General features: G+C 40.4%; 1 protein-coding gene across 15 annotated transcripts in view; it reads left to right on the top strand.

Annotated features, from left to right (window-relative positions):
- LOC118518013 (uncharacterized) overlaps positions 1-22,194 on the top strand; it is a 187,478-nt gene that overhangs the window by 926 nt on the left and 164,358 nt on the right. For 14 of the 15 annotated variants that reach the window (XR_013446853.1, XR_004908396.2, XR_013446852.1 and 11 more), the window contains exon 3: positions 10,711-10,838. Coding sequence is in view for 9 of the 15 variants with exons in the window: in XM_036064437.2 (XP_035920330.1) it covers positions 10,711-10,838 (128 nt within the window). In the remaining 6 variants the exon portion in view is untranslated. Of the gene's footprint in view, positions 1-10,710; positions 10,839-12,086; positions 12,587-22,194 lie in introns of those variants that run through there. The other variant, XM_078070101.1, reaches the window with a different exon arrangement.

The following is a 22,194-nucleotide window of genomic DNA, read 5'->3' as shown; positions in this document are numbered from 1 at the left end:
ATGCCAGTTCTTTCCAAGTTAAGTCACAAAATTAGCGCAGTTTCCATCGGAGTCCCAAGTTCTCTTGGGAATGTGTTAGAACTAACTAATTTTAGATTTTATACAGAAGATTACATTGTTGTGAATTATCAGGAAACCCTTTAAAAAAGAGTAATAAGCATTTGCCCTACAAAAAGTTAAAATAAACTGAACACCAAGATACTGACACAGCAACAGGAAAATAATCAATGGAATAGGAGGATAGATCTATTATTTTTCTTCAGATACATTCAAGTAAAAAAAAAAACTTTTAATAATATAGATTGTAGAGCATTATCCCCATGACAATGTAAATACTTTTGTCAGTCTAATATGTATACACACACGTGGGGTGATACCCGTCTAATGTTAAAGATAGTTATTTCTGATTAGTTGATACATTGGTTTCCTAGAGCACCACGAACTGGTGGCATAAAACAGAGAAACTTAATCACTTATGGGGTCCAGAAGTCCTAAATCAAAATGTTGGCAAGCTTGGTTCTTCTAAGGGCTCTTGGGGAGAGTCTGTTCCATGCTTCTCAACTTCCGGTGGTTGCTGGCAATCCTTGGCATCCCTTAGCCTCCAGTCTCTGTCAGTTTCATCACATGGCATCGACTGTGTGTCTGTCCTCTTATAAAGACACTAGTTACTGAATTAGGACCCAACCTAATCCAGCATGACCTCGTCTTAACTTAATTATACCTGCAAAGGCCCTATTTCCAAATAAGATCACCTGTCCAAGGTGGGCATGAATTTTGGGGGACACTAGTCAACCTACTACAGGTTGGATTTTTAAAAAACTTCTTAGTGTTTTTCTACATGCTGTGAATTCTTTATAAATATATGATATTTTAGAAAAATAATAAGGGATGTTTCTTTTAAAAACTACAGGAATGTGGAAAAACTCCACAATATATGACAAAGATGATGCTTTAGTGGAAAAAATGGTTTATTAAATACTGTTGCTGTAATTAAAGAGATTAAAAATAAAATGCAGTTAATTTAAAAATTTTGCATCCTAACAGGAGCAAAAGTAAATTTAAGATGGATTGAAATCTAAATATATTCAAAAAGCATATGCTTTTTAATAATCATGCAAGACATAAAAATAAGAAAATGAAGCAATGAATATACCACTTGGAGATGTAATAAGACACGCAAAATCCTGCGTTTTACCCAAAGCTTCTCATACAGTGCTTGGGCCCTAGAATATCCATTTTTAACAAGTACTCCACATTCTCTTGTAGATATTCCACCAACCACATTTTGAGAAACACTGGTGTAAATGAATAGGTTAATACATTTGTCTATATAAATAAAATTTGAGACTTTGGGAGAACATATTTATAATATTTAGCAAGCAAGGCATTAATATCTCTACTGTATAAAGATTTCTTAAAAAGAGTTTCTAATAATAAGAGAAAGACCACTCAATAGAAAAATGAGCAAAGAATATACACCTGCAATTCACAAAGGAAATACAACCAATTAAAAAAAAAACTGATAAAAGAATCTAAACCTCACTAATAACCAAGGAAATGCAAATTTAAATAACAATTATTTGTGTGTGTGTATGTTTTCCTTTAATATTGACAATTATTTTAAAAATTACTAATAAAGTGGTATGGCAAAGGGTTGATTTAGCCATGCCTATCAGCACTTTAAGCTTTTACATCCCATAAGCTGGCAGTCTAACTTCCAAGAATTTGTCTCACAGGTATAATAACACAATATGCATGATATACTGATGTATAAGAATATTCATTGGGGCATTATTTGGCTGTCAGACAATTGAAAACAATCGAACATGGAAGGATGAGAAGTCTGCGGCACATCCACAAATTTAGTATGATACAGATTTATATGGACTGACTTGCAAATATGTTCTTACTGTAATTATGGCTGGTAGGTGAAAAAGGAAAGTTGTAGAAGAATGTGCAGGTTGCAGTCTCATTTTTGTTTCTCAAAACATGTGTGCTTATATTTCTGTGTGTGAATGATAGCTACATATTTACATAGAAGGATCTAGAATTGGAGGAGGAGTATGGGGATTTATTCTGGTTGCTTGCAGAGCACGTGATCTATTTTATTTAGATTACACGTATTCTGGGGTTGGCTTAAAGATCATTTCTAGAACTTTTTTTCAAATTTTGTTAGTTAACATACAGTGCAATTATGGTTTCAGGAGTAGAATTCAGTGATTCATCACTTACATACAACACCCGGTGCTCATCATAGCAAGTGCCCTCCTTAATACCCATTACCTGTCTAGCCCATCCCCCACCCAACTCCCTCCATGAACCCTCAGTTTGTTCTCTATAAATAAGAGTCACTTATGGCTTGTTTCCCTCTCTCCTTTTTTTATTTTCCCTCTTGCCATGTGTTCATCTGTGTTCTTTCTTAAATTCCACATGAGTGAGATCATATGGTATTTGTCTTTCTCTGATTATTTCACTTACCGTAATACACTCTAGCTCCATCCATGTTGTTGCAAATGGCCAGATTTCATTCTTTTTGATGGCTGAGTAATATGTTGTAGTATATATAATTGCCATATTTTCTTTATCCATTCATCAGTTGATGGACATTTGGGCTCTTTCCCTAGTTTGGCTATTGTTGATAATGCTGCTAATTTATGGAACTTTTAAAAGAAGATGATATATATCACACTCAAGCCATGTCTTTTTGCTGCCCTTGGGTGGGGGGACCCCACAAAAAAAAAAGTGCATCAAGCACCCTACCCCCAGCCAAATTACTAGGGGTTTTCTCTGAGGGTGCAGGGAAGGAATGAGGGGCATACATATTTCATGCCTCCACTTTATAATATAATCATCGAAGTCTCAGCATTTAACACTCCCTGAATTACCTTGTTTCCTTATATATTTACGTGTTTATCGATTCTCTTCACCACTGAAATCCAAATTCTAGGGCCCTTTGCTGCTTTGTGTTCACTGACACCCACAGGTTAGTATGCTAACCTTGATAAATGTACACTGAGTACATGTTGAATGATGAGGATTTGAGTGTGTTTTGCTTTGAGTTTGGTTTTATTTGTTTTGCTTTTGGCTTCTGTTTAAATTTCCAGATGCCCGCCTCCTCCAATCTTTTCTCCCAAAGTGTTCCCTTGGTTCATTTTTGAATAATCACAATAGCCAAGTGTAAATAACAGATCCTTTAGAAGCAGATCATTCTGAAGCACGATCTCCTAATATATATTAAAAAAAAAAATGCCAAGGAACTGCCTAAATATATCTTTCCTCCTAATTCTTACATTAGTAATCCTCAACTCCTTTTGCCAGCTTTTCAAAATCTGAGGTGTATCCTGTAACATGTTGATGAAGCCTCATTTATTCAGGTCATAAATATTGAGTACATAGTTTGTGCAAAATACTGTGCTAACTGCTTATAGATTCATACCTACACTTCAAGTATAGGCGGAGCCGTGGGCACCAGGTGCAAATCTCCCCATAGTTCACGTAACAACCAATTAGTTTTTGTTGTTGTTTCTTAGAAGATCATCTCCCTAACTTTGCCCTGAGCTATCTGACATACTCATCCCTCCCGGCCCCACTCAACTGCTTACCCCTTGGCCGGTTAGTTCTCCTTAGCAGAACTTTACATACTTGTAATTAAAAAAAAAAAAGTTGTTTAGTGAGCTCCTCAAGGCAGGGGGACCACGTCTGATTTGTTTGCTGCTGTTTTCCCATCATGCCATGGGACTTTACACGGGGGAGGCATTTAACAAAACAATCTGAAGGAGTAAATAAACGTGGGATGCATTGTCTGGTTTCTCCTAGCAACCTTAAAACATGGCTTCTTTTAAAACTGCTTTTGACAATTCAAAATTACAGAATGTTACATACTTCGAATATAAAGTAAACTGATTTAATCACAGTTCTGGTAATAAAATCAGCAAAACTTTAGCTTCCAACAACTATCTTTTGATTCAATTAAAAATGTTCAGTTCTGTACAAAACATACCGCCTTTTTTTGTCCTAGACAAATGTTACTCCAATTCTCCACCTAAAAGTATTGTCAGGAGGCCCTATGCTAAGCAAGGTTAATTGTAAAATTGTAAGTGCACCTCTATGAAAAAAAAAATACAATATTTGCCTAAGAAACAGGGAATTTTTTACTCAGAAAGAAAGAAGAAAACCTTCAGACTAAGCACATACAGATAGTCAGCAACAGATGCAGATTGCCTTTCTGCTCAAATGCTTGAAGAGCAAGGCTGCAAAAAGTCTTGGTGTTGTGAGCACAGAAGGGCAAAGAAAGCCCCTCCAGAAATTTGCCCAAACTAGACAGTGACTAGACCCCATCTCTGAGAGCTCTGGCTGGCGAGCTCTGACATGGAGCCAATGCAGAGCAGAGGCCAAATTTCATGTCATATAAGAAACAAGTCTGAACTTAAAAAGGAGAGACTTTATTCAAAAGGATTATTGCAAGGAGTGGGGTGTAGCATGTGGGGGATGAAGCCCTATTGCAATGGGATGTGGGGGACCATGGAAATGGGGAGAATGTCATGACCATAACACCTGCAGGCGTCTCCAGAGTTAGGCAGATAAGGGTTTTCTTTGATAAAGAGGGATAAACAAGGATAGAAATACCCTGTTGTGGGGGGTGGGGGGGTGAAAGCAGAGCATGATTGGATTGTACATCAGAGAATATTTTAGTCTGAGGTCAGCCTAGTCTCAGGAGGGGTTGTCAACTGGCTCAGGCTGAGGGTGGACCAAAGTTCGGGCACCTGGAGGCAGAAGAGAAGCTTAACCAAAGTTTGATGAACAAGCATTTTGTTCCTATTGATCAATGAAGACAAAATAGTTCAGCTCATTTTTGAGGCAAAGAAGGGGAATTTGGAGGGTCTATGTCTGGTCTTGTCCTAGGTAATTAAGGTGGGGAGCTGCTCCTGTGAGTCTTACCTAAGTCGTATGTGGAGGAGGGGTTTTTTTTTGCAATATGCCATTTCCCAGAAGGCAAAATATGGGTGAGATATCCTTATTCTTTGTTGTTTTCCAGGAGCATGGGGTTCAGTTCAAATTCAACGCTATTGGCAGTGAGCTTCCAAGGACAACATCAGAGTCTTCCTTTATTCCTTCTCTGAGTCCTTCTTTCTTTACATATATCTGAGTTTCTGACTCCCTTATCCATTTCCTTCTCTTTGAAGAAACTTTCACATTTCTTGTAGTGTAGGTCTAATGATGACAAATGCCTTCAGGTTTTATCTGAGAAAAAGTATTTCTCCTTTACCTTTGAAGGATAATTTTGCTGGGTACAAAATTCTGAGTTGGTGTTTTTGTTTTGTTTTGTTTTGTTCCTTTTAAAAATCTGGGTATTTCTTTCCATTCTCTTGCTTACATGGAATCTGATGAGAAATTTGGTGTAATGCTTGTCCTTATTTCTCTATATGTGAGATGTCTTTTTTTCCAAGTGGCTTCTTCCAAGATTTTGGCTTTGGCTTTGGCTTTCTGCAGTTTGAGTACAATATGCCTAGGTGTAGATTTTTTGGTATTTATCATACTTGGTTTTTTTTGTTTTTTGTTTTGGTTTGGTTTTGGTTTTTTGTTTTTTGATTTATTTGAGCTTCTAGAGTCCATGGTTTATTTCTGTCAATAATATTGGAAAATTGTCAGCCTATATTATTTCAAATATTTCTTCTACTTCTTTCTCTCACCTCTCTTTCTGGAATTCCCATTAGCTTATGTTATACCTTTTGTAATTGCACCCACAGTTCTTGGATATTTTGTTCAATTTTTTTTTTTCATTCTTTTTTCTCTTTGCATTTCAGTAGTAAGTTTCTATTGACATGTCTTCAAGCTCACTGATTCTTTCTTCAGCTGTGCCCAGTCTACTAATGAGCCTATTAAAAGCATTTTTCATTTGTTAGAATTGTTTTGATTTCTATGATTACCTTTGAGTTTGAGACTCCATCTCTCTGCTTACATTACCCACCTGTTCTTGCATGTTATCTACTCTTTTTATTAGTGTGCTTAGCACCTTTATTTATGGTTATTGTAAATCCTCAATCTGATCATTCCAAAATCTGTGCCGTATCTGAGTCCGGTTCTGATGCTTGCTTTGTCTCTTCAGATTTTGGTTTTTTTCTTGCCTTTTGGCAAGAACTTTTTGTTGAAAACTAGATGTGATGTATTGGGTAATAAGAATTGAGTAGATAGGCCTTTGGTGTGAAGTTTATTTTTATCTGGCTAGGAGTCAGGCTGTGTTTATAGTGGCTGTAGGTATCAGAGACTTCAGTTTCCTCTAGTGTCCTGGTTTTTGTCTCTCCATTGTCTTTGGGTTTCCCTAGGAACTCCTCCTTAGATAGAGTCTGGGCCTTGCAGTTCTTTTAGCTCTAACCCCCTGTTATTATACAGGGAGCCTATTGATTTGGTGGTAAGGGGGTGGGGAGGGGAATCATTCTATAATCCTATAATTAGGTCTCAGTGTTTCAGTGAGTCTGTACCCCTGTCTGTGACCTTCATAAAAGTTTCTCAGCTAATTTTCTTTCCCCTGAGGTGAGATGGGAAGGCTAGAAGTGGCTGGCTGGAATTGGCTAACATTCCTTTCCCTAAGAAGGCTCCAGGGAAGTCTTTTCTCTTGCTGGGTAGGTGTTTATTGTGATGTATTTCAGAATGGCTACTCCCCTGCCCCACCCACAGCCAGACATGAAGGGTTTTTCTCCTGTCTTCACCATGAGAACCCACTGGGGGTGCTGGAAGTAGAACTCTGTGAAAATGTGGGGGATCCCTGCTTCAACTGGGCCTCCAGGAGCTTTTAACTCTCAGGTTAGTCCATCCTCAGCTTCCAGCAATTTCTGAAGCACATACATGTTCCTGCCAATTCTGGCTCCAGCAGCTTCTGCTTTAGGTCAGCTGGTCTGTGGTCTCTGTATTCACTTGTCTCTCCAGTTTTCAGGGTGCTGGTTTATCCTGTGACCTCGTTTCTCTGGTAAATGTAAGAAAAGTCATTGATTTTCAGTTTGTTCGCTTCTTTGTTGTTCTAAGGGAGAGAAACATGACTTCCAAGCTTTGGAGTTTTTTTGTTTATACATTTAAATAATTTTTAAAATTCTCACAAGAATTACACACCGGTAATCTCCAAATTCAGTTTCTTTCAGATAACACAGTCTTTTAAAATATATATATTTATTAGAGAGAGAGAGAGAGAGAGAGCACATGAGTGGGGGGAGGAGCAGAGGAAGAGGAAGAAGCAGACTCCCCACTGAGCAGGAAGCCCAGTGCGGGTTCTGAAGTCCAGGATCATGACCTGAGCTGAAGGCAGACACTTAACTGACTGAGCTACCCAGGTGCCCCTCAGATAACACGGTCTTAAAAATGTATCTGAACCCTCTCCCCTCTCTGGATTTCTTTTTCCCACTTAGTATGAGCAATATTTTCATAAATTAAAAAATATTTTTGTTTTTTTAAATATTCAAAGAGTCCTAAAATTTAGTATCTCACTACCAGCCTATTGCTAGTCAACCAGTTTCTTTTTGGGTAGTTTAAAAATGGCCTACCCTTATCCTTTCTCTCTCTTTTTTAATATTAGTCCATAGTTATTAAATTAAATGTTAACTCAACTGTTTTTTTAAATATTTTTTTATTATTTTTTAATTTAAATTCAATTAATTAACATATAGTATATTATTAGTTTCAGAGGTAGAGTTCAGTGATTCATCAGTCTTATATAACACCCAGTGCTCATTATACCACATGCCCTCCTTAATGTCCATCACCCAGTTACCCCATCCACCCACCGCCTGCCCCTCCAGCAACCCTGTTTGTTTCCCACGATTAAGAGTCTCCTATGGCTTGTCTCCCTCTCTCATTTCATCTTGCTTTATTTCCCTCCCCTTCCCTTATGCTCCTCTGTTTTTTAACTCAACTGTTTTATTGAACTGCCTTTATATGGTTTTTGGGATGGGGTAGCATTTATTGGCAAATTATGTCCCAAGGACTGTGCTAAGTGCCTCTCAAACTTCACTGTGCTTCTGAGTCATCTAGAGATTTGTTTGAAGTGCAAACTCCAGCTCAATTTGGTCTGGGCTGGGACCTGACTTTAGCATTTCTCACGAGGTGATGCCCAGGCTGCTGGTCTGGGACCACACTTGTCTCAATTAATCCCCACTTATATATAAGTCATCTGAGACTGAGGGGAGACATAGCTTTTACACAGCTTCACAGCTAGTCAGTATTTGAATCCACGTTCTTCAGACTACAAAAGAAGTAGCCACGGGAATTTTCCCAGTTAATTATCCTGCCATCCCTACAACCACAGCCCTCTAGTTAGATCTCTGTTTAGGACACTGCCATGAGTTGGAACTGTGTTTCCCAAAAAGCGTGTGTTCAGGTCCTGACCTCCAGGACCCACGAATGTGAGCTTATTTGGAAATAGGATCTTTACAGATACAATCAAGTGAAGATGGGGTCATCCTGGAGGAGGGGCCCTAAATGCAATCTCATGGGTGTCCTACTAAGAAATGGAAAGGAGATGCAGACACACGCACAGAGAATAATGCCATGTGAAGACAGAGGCAGAGAGTGAACTAAGGCTGCCACGTGTCAAGGGACACTCAGGATTGCTGGCCGGACGCCACCGGAAGCTGGAAAAGCAGGGAAGCCTTCTCCCCTCAAGGCTTAAGAGAGAACGTGGCTTTGCCTGTACCTCCACTGAGGATCCCAGCCTCCAAAACTTGAGAAAATAAAACTCTGTTATCGTAAGCTTCCAAGTTTGAGGTAATTTGCCAGAGTAGCCCTAGGAAACTAGTAGAAACACTTAACACAATGCTTTGCTTTTCCGTGTTTCTGGATGGATTGTCATCAGGCAGTTCAGGGGCTGCTCAGAGCACTTTAGTCCCACTCTAGACCTTGCCCCACTTTGCTGTTTATTTTGCTCATGAGAATCAGGAAAAAGTAAGCACGTTTACATTATGAGAGTAAATCAGCCACATTGGGCTTTAGAGCAGAGAAGCCCCTGGTTTGCTTTTCTTTTCAAATACTTTTTTTTTTAATGTTTTATTTATTTATTCATGAGAGGCAGAGAGAGAGAGAGAGAGAGAGGCAGAGGCAGAGGGAGAAGCAGGCTCCCCACTGAGCAGGGAGCCCAATGCGGGACTCGATCCCAGGACCCTGGGATCATGACCTGAGCCGAAGGCAGACGCTTAACCCTCTGAGCCACCCAGGCGCCCCCTTTTCAAATACTTTTTGAAGCAAAGCTGTATTTTCCAAAAACAGCAGAATTTTCTCCACAGGAAAGATCTTGTCTACCTGTGATTAATTGCCTGGGTATTTGCTTGGGAACTGGATTGCTGATCAAGTGTTTATCATCTGAAAATCTCCTGACCTTTAAAAAAGAACAACTTCCTGGGATTGCCTTATATTTGTTCCCCGAAGACTCTGTGCTGCCGAAAGTTAAAATTCAAAACCAGGGTTTATTTCATTATCTTCCCAAAGCAAAAACAGTATTTTGGCTTTTGTTGGCCTCAAGTGAAGATCAAGTAGACCAGGAATGACTTCTGTTCTTCACTTCCCATCTGAAAGTTGTTAGCAGTACGAAGAAAACGATGCTGGTGCTTGCCTGGAAGTGGTCAGCTGTCTCACCTACATGTGGCCGCCTCCTGTGGCCTGGGCTTCCTCACCACATGGCAGCCTTGTGGTAGCTCAGTGCTCCAAGGCGAGCAAGCCGAGAATGAAGGCGGCAGAAGCCAGCCCGCCTTTTCTCACCTGTGTTGCTCACCTGTGAAGCTGTGTTGCTCATTTCTGCTACATGTTATTGGCTACAAGGGAGTCACTAAGGTCGGCCCAGATGTAAGGTGAGGAGTCTAGACTCTGCCTCTTGATGAGTCTGAGGAATGTGCAGGCGTGTGTACAAATCAGCCCAACACCCGTTACGAATGAGAAACATTTCACGTGGCATGCAATGACAGTGGGGATGCACTGAGCTGAGGACATTCAACAGTTTCTGTTTGAGCTGAGCAAGACCCTGCCCCTGCCGGGCACTCACGTTCCTCAATCCTTAATTGCAAAAGGAGGGGCCGCAGGAGGCCCACCCCAGAGCTCCTGCGCCGAGCTGTGATTTTATGGTTCTTCCTTGTCATCTCACCAGTCAAAACCTTAGAGGTTCTTGTCTGAATTTTGCAGTGACGTTCCTGCCACTTAAAGCTGTCCGGGGCAGAATGAAGCAGAAACGCGTCTGATCTCAGGCCTTCGACTCTACTTCTTCCCATGGTGATTACTAGCAGGCATGGTTCCGTTGCAAGTGCTGGAGGCCGCTTCTTGGCCTCGCTGGCTCTCTATACTCACAGCAAGCCCAGCCTCGGTACTTCCTGAGGGGTGGATCTGCGCAGGCCCACCCCTCACTGTGGAGGCCTCCGCTCAGCCAGAGACCTAAGGCTATGAGCACCTGAAGCACAGTTGGTGTGCTTATCAACCTAGAAAGCGGTCAGGGGCAGGAGGGTGGGCCTGACCTGACTAACCAAAGTCCTTTGTCAAGTACCTTGCCACAAACCTCTAACCAGGGGGTACCGAGAGTATGTCATAAATACTGCAGGGGACCTCCTTATTGCAGGGGACATATGTATACCAAAATAATTCATTGTTTATCTGAAATTCAGATTTAATGGGATGACCTGTATTTTTATTTGCTAAATCTCGTTACGCTAACAGCACATCCTTCCTGGTTTTCTTTCTGTCAAGGCAGTTCTTGCTGTACCCGTGAACCATGGGGGGCTCCTGATCATACTTCACGGACACCACAGAAATCCCTTCGGATTTGCCAAGGTGGCCACCTCCACCCGGAGCATTGTGATCATCCCACCAGCTCTGTAAGAGAATCGCTTTCCCACACAGTATATTGTAAAAGTTGGGAATCTGGTTCCTGTTTGGTGAGAAACTGTGCATCTCAGTGTAATTCTTAGAACTAGTTTTCTTCTCATGGCTGAAGTTGGGCAGTCTTTCATATGTGTAAGGGTTATTCACATTGGTGTTGCTGTGAGCTGTCTATATCCTTTGCATGGTTGGTTTTTTTTCTCTTTTTTAATTAAGTTTTTGTTTTTTCCCTCAATTTCTAGGAACTCTTTCATATCAGGAAGCTCAATCCTCTGTCCCAGACATGACTGAAACTATTTTCCCCCAGTTTATTGATATTACTCTGTCTTGATTATAGATGCCTATTGTTGTCCCATGAATCTGACCTATGCTTAGAGGTGAATTAAAATCTCTCCCTGCTGGTGGGTTGTGTCTGTTTCCTCTTCGGTCTCCTACCATTCCTTGTGAATATTGCTGCTGGGTATTTAGTTCATCACAAAGTGTCCTTCATGTCATTTCTAATGGTTTGGGGGCAGAATTCTGCTCTGTCTGATTTTCCTATGAGGAACGCAGTGTTCTTTTTATTTGTATATGCTTTGCTGTACTTTGCTCATCTCTTTGACTGAACTGAGTCACCTTTATGGGGTGGGTCTCTTGTGCAGTGTACAGTTGGATTCTGCTTTGGGATAAAACCTGAAGATCTTTCTCTTTTAATAAGTGATTTAATCCTCTAATCATTTAATGATTAACACATACGTTTGGTATTAGCTCTGTCCCATTATTTTATGTTGTATTTCAGTTTCTAGGGCATTTTTTTAAAAGTTTTTCTCTATATGGTTTGTTTTCTTTGCTTTTTGTATAGAGTTTTTATATTTAAGGTATGTAGTCTCATTTTATTGGCTACTTGTATAAATATAATATTTTTTGGAAGATTTATTTATTATTTGAGTGAGAGATTGGGGGGAGGGGCAGAGGGAGAGAATCTTCAAGCAGACTCCCCACTAAGCGTGAAGCCCAAGGTGAGGCTCCACATGGGGCTCGATCTCACAACCCTGAGATCATGACCCCAGCCGAAACCAAGAGTCTGACGCTTAACCCACTGAGCCACCCAGGCGCCCCTTGTATAAGTATGATATTACCCACACTTCTGCTCCTTCATTTTTTTAGATGGCATTGATGACGTTTGAATCTTCCCCCTCCCTCTTTTTCATCTATAACCTGATTTTGTCAGTCATAATATATTTGTCAATATTTATATTTGAGCAGTAGAGTCTGCAACAGGCAAAGCTCTGTGTCACTGATTATATAAGAAGGGAAAAAGAAAGAAGAAATATAAGTGTGTTTGTATATGCATAAAATATTTCTAATATAATATTCAAGAGATGGTGACATTGTGGTCCTCCACATGGGGAAAAATGCATATTTGGGAGACACTGGCAAAAGGGAGAGTTTTTTCATTTCTCTGCCTCTTGTAACTTTGGAATTTTTTTTTTTTTTTTTTAAGATTTTATTTATTTATTTGACAGAGACACAGCGAGAGAGGAAACATAAGCAGGGGGAGTGGGAGAGGGAGAAGCAGGCTTCCCGCCGAGCAGGGAGCCCGATGCGGGGCTCGATTCCAGGACCCTGGGATCATGACCTGAGCCGAAGGCAGACGCTTAACGACTGAGCCACCCAGGCGCCCCGTAACTTTGGAATTTTTAACCATATGAATGTATGATCACTTCAAGTGAAATGAACTTAGTACAAATAAAAGAAAAAACAGGTCAGCTGGAAATATATGTGTTAATTTTTAAAATGAGGACTAAAAATAATGTTAGCAAGGTGTCTCCTGCTTTATCAGACATTGAAATCTTCCACAGAGTTATAGAGCTAAGTGGGTTTAGGCCAATGTCCGAGCCACAGATGAATGGGATGGAACAGAAATGGAAGAAACATCCTTGCCCTGAACACAGCTCAACCCCCTGATGCGTCCAGATCCCATCCGCTCTTGTTCCTGCCCTTACCCCTCTCATCTGCGTGGTTAGCTTCTTCTTTCTCCTGAGTCAGTTCATGGACGTACAAACAGGATGAATTAGCTCCCATTAAAAAAGCAAAACAAAACAAAGCTCCCTGACTCTACGCACTTCTCCGCACACTTCTCCAGATGCATTTCTTTTTTCCCTATGTTTGTGTCTTCACCCCTATTCTCTTCAGCTGGGAGCCCTCCTCCTCCACTGCAATGACCAAACCCAATGGTCCTTTGGCAGTGCTCATCTTACCCCTCAGCAGCTTTGAAGGAGCAGACCTCTCCTCCTTCTTAAAGCGCTTTCCTCTCTGGGCTTTGGGAAGCCGCCCCCCCTGGGCTCCCGCACTGGCTGTTCCTCTGCATTCTCCTTTCCTCCCCTGCCCAACCCCCCCCCATTTACACTTTCTGTCCAGGAGACCCTTGATCCCTGCAGACTCAGGAATGCTAATGACCCTCCCAAACTTGTATTTCCAGCCAGAACTTTCCTCCTGAGGGAGGTCCTACCACCTGCTTAATGCCACCACTTGACAGGGAGAAAGAATTTCAGCCTTAGCTTATTTAAGACAAAGCTCTGGATATTCCTACCTGGAACTTAGCGCATCGCCAAGTTTTTAGCACCTCAGTTACCATATCCAAATTCCCTTCTCTTATATCCAGCAAATCACCAAGTCCTGTAAGCTTGAACGTAGCTACGTTTGAGTTTGATCGCTCCCAACCGTCCTCAGAACTGCTGCCTCTGTCCCTCTTGGATGACCTCAAGTGCTTCCTAACAGGCCTCTCCAGTCCTGCTCCTGTTTCTCCATGCCTGTCCTCCATGCAGTGCTCCCCGAGGGTGCTCTTTTCATCAATGGAAATCCAACCATACTCCCTAGCTACAGAATCTTCATCCCATGGCCTGCAAAGACCCCCACTGAAATCCCTGAACTTCTGCTCACTGATTTCCGTCTAGCTGCTTTAGCCTTTTTGCTCTCCCTCACCTCCCCCAAATACCAAACCTGATCCTGCCCCGGTGTCTTTGCACTTGCTGTTCCTCTACCTCCAGACTGTCATGGTTTTTTTTCTGTACTCCATGGGGGACTCCCTTGCATTTTTCATGTTCCTTTTGCTTCTTTCAGGTGTCTGCTCAGTTATCATTCTTCACAGAGGCTTGTGAAACCGTTTGCTAAAATAGCTGTCCTCCTGTCCACAATGTTACTCTACTGTATTACTTGGCATTGTTGTCTTCTTCCTGCTTATCCCAACTTGTTCATTGCCTGTGACTACTTGTTGAAGAGAAGTCAGAAAAGGCAAGGATCTCATCCATTGTATTCAGTGCTGCTGTATCACTTCTGCCTAGAACAGTGCCTAGAACATAGTATTTCCTTAATAAAAATTGGTTGAATGAATAAAGGAAGGAAGGAATGAATGAACATTCAGAAATGAACTCATTTTTTATGTAAAAAATTAGTATATAATGAAAATGGTATTACAAAACAGTAGATAGGTAAATGATATTTATTTATTGGTATCAGGATAATTAATTAACCATATAGGGAAAAATCAATTTCATTTCCTACCTGTATGCATATAAATTAAGTAAGTAAGTGATTCCAGGAGAATTAAAGTCTTTAAATTATGTTTTAAATTTATGTTTTTATGTTTTGTGCACCCTGGTGTATTTTTTTATTTATATTTTAAATATTTAAAGGTAAAAATCAAAACTCTGCTAGTGCTTTGAGAATTTATATTTTCTTACATGTATATTTTGGGTGATTGTTTAAACCATGATCCTAAGGGAAAAACAATAAGGGGACATATTACTTAATTTTAATAAATAAGAACTTAGAGATAATGTTTAAAGTTATATGACCTAGTAAAAAAGATTTTGATATATGTTGCAAAGACCTAATAACCTTAGTATATAAAGAGAGCTTATAAATCAGTAAGAAAAATGAAAACCCAGTAGGTAAAATGAATACCCATGAACAGTTACTTCACTAAAGAATTAAAGACAAATATTAACATTTTTTTCCTTATAATTAAAGAATGATACATTAAAACAACATGATTCTATTTTTTTCTTACCGTATAGCAAAGATTTTTTTAAAATGCTAAAGTGATTCCTTGTATTGAAAGGGGAACGTGAATTCCTATACACTACAAATTTAAATTAGTGCAACTTTTCTGGATAGTAACCGGCACTACTATAGCTTTTTTAAAAAACATAAACTAATCAAATCTAAACTTATATTTCTTAAAATTGTTATATTAAAAATTGGACTACAGGGGCACCTGGGTGGCTCAGTCATTAAGCGTCTGCCTTCGGCTCAGGTCATGATCCCAGGGTCCTGGGATCGAGCCCCACATCGGGCTCCCTGCTCCGTAGGAAGTCTGCTTCTCCCTCTCCCACTCCCTCTGCTTGTGTTCCCTCTCTTGCTGTGTCTCTCTCTGTCAAATAAATAAATAAAATCTTTAAAAAAGAAAAAATTGGACTACAATGTAAATATCTAAAAATAGGACATTGTAGGATTTTAATATATCTGTGCAAAGGAATAAGACAAAGTCATTACGAATACTGACATAAAACTATGATACTTACATGGAAGGATCTAATATGTAATTAAAAAGTATGCAGATTGAAAATAGTACAGTTTGATTTTTGTTAATAAGTGTGTTTATTACATGAGATCAAAGCAAAAAAAAATCAGGCATGTTACTTGTTACAGTAAAAATATGTTATCAAGGACAAATGGGAATTACAAAAAATTAATTTTAAAAAGGTAAAGTAAAAAATATGAAAAACAAACAGGAAATTAAAAAGATGAACAAAAATATGAAAACTTACCGCAAGTACATAAAACATAAAAACATCAGTTGACAACTGGAAACATTTGCTTTATTTTTTATCTACCCAAGTAATTTGTGAATGCACTCTTGTTGGAAATATTCAAATAATATGGATGAAACATGGTCTCCTTGGCCTTTCTGTTTCCAGAGATAAAATCTATTATATCTGGTGCACAAGCCTCTAGGATTTTTCTTATATTTATCAAATATATTTTTTTCTTTAACTTTTTACTTTAGCCATATGTCTTAGAGTTTTTGCCTGTCAGTGCACATAGATTTAAGTCATTTTTTTAATGCTACATAATATTTCAGAGTACATATACAGGCTTATTCCTGAGCTATTTTCCCTTTACTGGTTCTATTTATTCACCCAACAAAAATGCACCCTGGACTCTGCAGACGAAGCAGTGACAAGAAGGACAAGGCTCCTGACCTCAGGAGTCATTCTGCTCACAGAGTCCATGACGGGGCTAGAGTTGGAGAAGCCCAGAGTCCTTATTTAAGTCCATCATCTTTTCTTTTCTTTTTTTTTTTAAAGATTTTATTTATTTATTTGAGAGAGAGAGAGAGCACAAGCAGGGGGAAGGACAGGGGGAGAGGGGGAATGGCAGGGGGAGAGAGGGAGGGAGAAGCAGACTCTCCACTGAGCAGACCTGGGACTCAATCCCACAGGATCATGGGATCCCTGGGATCATGACCTGAGCTGAAGGCAGACACTTAACTGACTGAGCCACCCAGGAGCCCCTAAGTCCATCATCTTTGAAAAAACAAAACAAAACTGAAGTGTTTTTTTTTTTTCCCTCCAACTTCCTGGAAACTCTCTACAATACCCCTTCTCACACCAATTCTGCCTTTTTTTTTTTTTTTTTTTTTTAAGGCCTCTACATTTCCTATCAGCAGCAGCCCTAAAACCAATGTTGTGGGCTCATCAGTACCTTCTTTCTGGTATTGCTTAATGGGGTGTGTGTTTGCAGAGGGAGTGGAGGGTAGTGGGTAAGGGAGGAAGGCGTGAAATATTTGAGTAAGAGTGAAATATCTGAGTAAAAGTGGTAGCATCAGCAGCTTTGGAAAGCCGACAGTCGCTTCACCGTTGGAAAGCCTGGCATATGGCAGAAAATACCGCTTTAAAGACTCATCTGCAGGAAATACTGCTTTAAAGATTCACCTGCATGGTGTCCGAAGGCAGCAGCAAAACCAGATGCTATCAGAAATTTAAGTCTATGATTTTCTTATTTGTTTGGATGAGTAGGGACTCCAGCTCATTTTTAAATAACTGACTTTTCTTTCCATTGCTTAAGTTGGTTTAATAAAAGTTGGTTCCACCCGATAGTGATAGGATTAAAATGCAAAGTCACGCATGCTTAGAGTCAATTTATATCTGTGTGGAAAGTTATTATTATTTCTGCCTAAACAGACTGTATATCATGCTGGGCACTCCTACTGCCAAGAGTCTGAGATCATTTTATTTGAAATGTGGTTCTCCTTGGTTGGTCTCAGAAGCTCTGCAGTGCATGGGGGTGGGGGTAGATGTGCAGGTCAATGCTTTTGTGTGCGTTTATTGGGAAAAACTTAGAGGTTGGATTAAAAGCAAAACTTTATGCAGATGAGGGGGAATAGGTTTAATCATTACTGTTACCCAGACCCCTTTGTCATTTCCACATTTAGAACTTGTTTTAGAGGCTTTAAGTAGGAGGAGTCCGCGTAGGTAATTAACAATCCCCACCCACCTAAACTCCAATAGAATGGCCACAAAGTCATTTTAATGCAAAGGTATAAGAATAAACACAAAAACAAAAAGACGAGGAGAGGGGACAATATCAGGTGAGTGATCAGAGCATTTTTAGAAGTGGGAAAATGGAAGCCAAATCGTAACTAGTGGAGTTAGGAGAGGGGCAGAATCTGGAATCTCAGTGTTTCTAGGCGGGGACCTCAGAAGAAGCAAGCCAGTGGCGGGCGGGGCGCGGATGACACAGGTCTGGGCCGAGGGGGAGGAGGGGCTGACAGGAAGAAGTCGCCCGCTGGTTTCTGCTCTTGTCACAGACTGCAGGAGGTAGAGCCCAGCCGAGGGGAGGGCGGGGGAGACGAGTATCTTGTGACAGAAGTGCGAATAAATTAAGTTATATTCCAAACAAATGTGATTTGTCCATAACAGAACTTAACTTGGGATCAAGGAATTAGGTGTTTACTTTTACTTTATGCTTATGATTTGCGTTGTGTGTGATGTGTGTGTGTGTTTTGTATGTGTGGCATGGTGTGTGGTGCATGTGAGTGTATGTGTTGTACATGTTATATGTATTGTGTATGTTGTGAGTGTGCAGGGTGTGTGTATGTTGTGTGTGTTGTGTCTATTGTGTGTACTTAGGGTGTATGTTATGTTTGGTGTGTGTTGTATGTGGTGTATGTGTTGTGTGTTTGTGTGATTGTATTGTGTATGGGGTGAGTGTTTTGTATGTGTGTGTTATGTGTGTTGTGTATGTTGTGTGTGGTATAGTGTGTGTATTGTGTCTGTTGTGTGGTGTGTATGTTGTGTGTAGTGTGTGTGGTGTGTATAGTGTGTGTGTATTGTGTGTGTTGTGTGTTGTGTGTGTGGTGTGTATGTTGTGTGTAGTGTGTGTGTAGTGTGTGTGTTGTGTGTGTGGTGTATATAGTGTGTGTATTGTGTCTGTTGTGTGTGGCGTATGTGTGTTATGTCTGTTGTGTGTGGTGTGTGGTGTATATATTGTGTGTATTGTGTCTGTTGTGTGTGTATGGTGTGTAGTGTGTATTGTGTCTGTTGTGTGTTGTGTGTGTGGTGTGTATGTTGTGTGTAGTGTGTCTGGTGTGTGTGGTGTATGTGTGTGGTGTGTATATTGTGTGTATTCTGTCTGTTGTGTGTAGTGTGTATTGTGTCTGTTGTGTGTTGTGTGTGTGGTGTATATTGTGTGTATTCTGTCTGTTGTGTGTAGTGTGTATTGTGTGTGGTGTGTATAGTGTGTGTATTGTGTCTGTTGTGTGTGTTGTGTCTGTTGTGTTGTGTGTGTGTCTGTTGTGTCTGTTGTGTGTTGTGTGTATGGTGCCTGTTGTGTGTAATGTGTGTTGTATATATTGTGTGTATTGTGTCGGTTGTGTGTGATGTGTATGTTGTGTCTGTTGTGTGTTGTGTGTGTGGTGTGTATGTTGTGTGTGTTGTGTGTGTGGTGTGTATGTTGTGTGTAGTGTGTGTGTGGTGTGTGTAGTGTGTGTGTTATGTCTGTTGTGTCTGTTGTGTGTTGTGTGTGGTGTGTCTGTTGTGTGTAATGTGTGTCGTGTATGTTGTGTATTGTGTGTGTTGTGTCTGTTGTGTCTGTTGTGTGTTGTGTGTGGTGTGTATGTTGTGTGTGGTGTGTGTTGTGTGTGTGGTGTGTATGTTGTGTGTGTTGTGTGTGTGGTGTGTATAGTGTGTGTGTTGTGTCTGGTGTGTGTTGTGTGTATTGTGTCTGTTGTGTGTGTTGTGTATGTTGTGTGTGTGTTGTGTATGTTGTGTTGTGTGTGTTGTGTATGTTGCGCGGGGGGTGTGTGTGTAGCATCTAAACCTTGCCACCCTTACCTCTCACAGCATTTCTACAAGAGCCTTCTTCTCATTTCTTCTCAGTTTTCCCAACACAGTGCCCACACTTCCATTCTCCCTTCCCTCCCGTCATTCCAGTCAGGCTCGGGCTGCCCTCCCCCCACGCCCGCCTTGACCTTACCCGGGCTTTGCCCTCTGCACCTGCAGCCTGTCTTCCCTGGTATTCAGTGTGTGTGTCCTTGGGCTATCATTTTCCTTTAAGTTAATGTGTTTTCTGTTCAACTGGAACTTGTGTCTTACCGTAAACGTTTTATTTTATCTCACTTCCGTGTCGAAAGGTGAACGCTATTTATTTTACCTGATTTTATAACAGCGTGGTTATGGGAGGGGGGGCAATTACCTCTGTGTTTTAGCAGGCAGAGGCTGACCCCACATCTCGGTATTCCAGTTTGACATGCGTCCTAGCTTTGGTGGACTCAGAGTTTACCCCCGCATATTCACGTGCTGATCTAAGATTTGACTTTATGGAGTTCGTGTGCTTTCTTTTAGCAAAGAAGACCTCAACAGATGAGGTATTTTTTCTTTAGCAGTTTTATTTTGAAATAGTTTTAGATTTACCTAAGAGTTACACAGATAGTACTAGAGTATCTTTTTTTTTCTGTTTAGATAATACATAAATGTATTTTTTAATTTAAAGTCAATAAATTTTTATTTAAGGAATTTTGCCTGTAATTCCTTCCACTGCCAACCACCTTCATTCCACCAAAGTCAGAATCATAATCTTCAAAATAGCCCTTTAAAAAAGAATTTTTGTTCAATTCACAGTTGTCACTGTCAGTCCACAATTCTTTCGGTTGGACTTTTTTGACTGAGTAAAGGAAACCGCATGTATATGAGGCATTCCCAACAATGTAGGTCTATAGAAAAAGCCCCATCGGGATAGACCTCAATAGTACATAAATATATTTATAACTAAAAATAGAAACTATATATTGTTTTGCAACTCTTCTTTATTCTAAAATGTATGTATTATTTGTATCAATAAGTACACACTATATGATTATTATTAATGGCTGCAAAGGAATTACTGGTGGGCCATAATTCATATAACAAATCTCTTAATTTGTTTAGGCATTTATGCTTCTTATAACTTTTTACTATTTAAAAAAATGTAGTGAAGCTAATGTTGTTAAATATTTATATATTTCCCAGTGTATTTTCTTGGTGACGATTTCTAGAAGTTACTGAGTTAAAGGGGAAGCATTTTTAAAGACTTCCGACGCTCTTGCCAGATTGCCCCGCAAAGCTTTTGTCTTCCCGCCAGCTGCACATGAAAGTGTTTGTTTCATTTGACTCCTAACCACATTGGGCATTATCTGTTTCATGTTTTTGAACTGGTTGCCAAACATTGTGTTTTCCCTTTTCCATGGATTTGTATGTTTTTGGTGACTAGTGAGAGTGAACGCTTTTTTTTTTTTTTTTTAAAACATTCAGTGACTTAGTATCAGATGTTAAGTAAGTGAAACCCTCTCGCCTTGGTGAGTAACACAGTGCCAGTCATAGAAAGCATCCTAGGATGACCTTCAGGGCATTGGGGAGATTGGGGCTCTCTCTGGTAGTTGGGGTCTCAAGAAACAATAATAGACAAATGCGCGAGCAGACTTTGGGAAACATTACAAAATGAAGAGCCTCCTTCCAGCCAACCTGAGCTTGACCCTGGTTAACCCACGGACCCAGCCCTCCAGCTCATGTGCACCTTCACCTGTGGGAAGTTACAAGTGATCTGGGGAAATTATACACGAGGTGGGAGGGTTTCAGTGAACATTCATGACCACAAGCTCCATGTGGGCACTCAACACTCCCTCGGGGTTCTGCTACACTCTCCAAAATGTTTCCCACTTTCTCAACTCTTCTCGAAATTCTTATATCCCCTCCTCTCCACTTGCTTCTCTTTTAGTAGCCAGCCTTGACTTATTAGATGGGCAACCCCTCATCTTTCCTTCCTTTCTTTCCTTCCTTTCAAAGTCCCACACTTGTCTGGCCCTACAACCTGTTGTAAGAGTGAGACATCAGTGCTGTTCTTCAAGGGCAAGCTCCTCTCCTTCCCATCTGCACTGCCTGCCCGCTCCCACCTGCTGGAGGCTTGTACTTCCGAAGCTAGTCTGTCTCTCTGCTACGCATCGTCCATTGCTTCTGCTTTACAGGCTCATTCCCATGGGCACCTGAGCAGGCTGTGTGGTTTCCCATTTTTAGCACCTGGGTGGCTCAGTCATTAGGCATCTGCCTTCGGCTCAGGTCACGATCCCAGGGGCCTGGGAGCAAGTCTCCCGTAGGGCTCCCCGCTGAGCGGGGAGTCTGCTTTTCCCTCTCCCTCTGCCCCCCCCCCACTCCTGTGCATGTACTCTGTCTCTCTTTCAAATAAATAAATAAAATCTTTAAAATCTCAAATAAATAAGTACAATCTTTAAAAGGACCTATTATTGACCTGTCATACTCCTCTAGCTACAACACCATTTCTCTGCTGTCTCATAGCAAAACTTACTGAAAAAGTCTACGTTGCTACTGTAGCTATTCACTTGAGTAGTAATACTCAATTGCTATTCACTTTTCACTTCTTAAAACGTGAGATTTATTATGAAATAGAGCAGGCATGTGAGAGTACATAAAACATAAATGTATTTGTTTATATATAAACGTATGTGTTATTTATATAAATATAAAACAGGTTTAGAAATCTATGTCCAAACTAGAACATCACCAGAGCCTTAGAAATCCCCCATATGATGTTCCTGAATCACATATCCTTGCCCCCATGGAAATAACCACTTTTCTGGACTTTGTGATAATCATCTCTCTCTTTATGGTTTTCCCTGCTTTGTATGTCTCCCTAAACTATGCTATACATTTTCTAGTTTGCCTGTTATATAGGACATATTATTGTATACATCCTAAACTAGTTTTCTTTTTTGTTTTTTGGGGGGGTTTTTTGCTCAACATTATCGAATTTCTATTG

The sequence above is a fragment of the Halichoerus grypus genome, chromosome 4, assembly GCF_964656455.1.
Source record: "Halichoerus grypus chromosome 4, mHalGry1.hap1.1, whole genome shotgun sequence".
NCBI lineage: Eukaryota > Metazoa > Chordata > Mammalia > Carnivora > Phocidae > Halichoerus > Halichoerus grypus.
The sequence above is the reverse complement of the archived record's forward strand: the minus strand, read 5'-3'. Positions and strand labels throughout refer to the sequence as shown.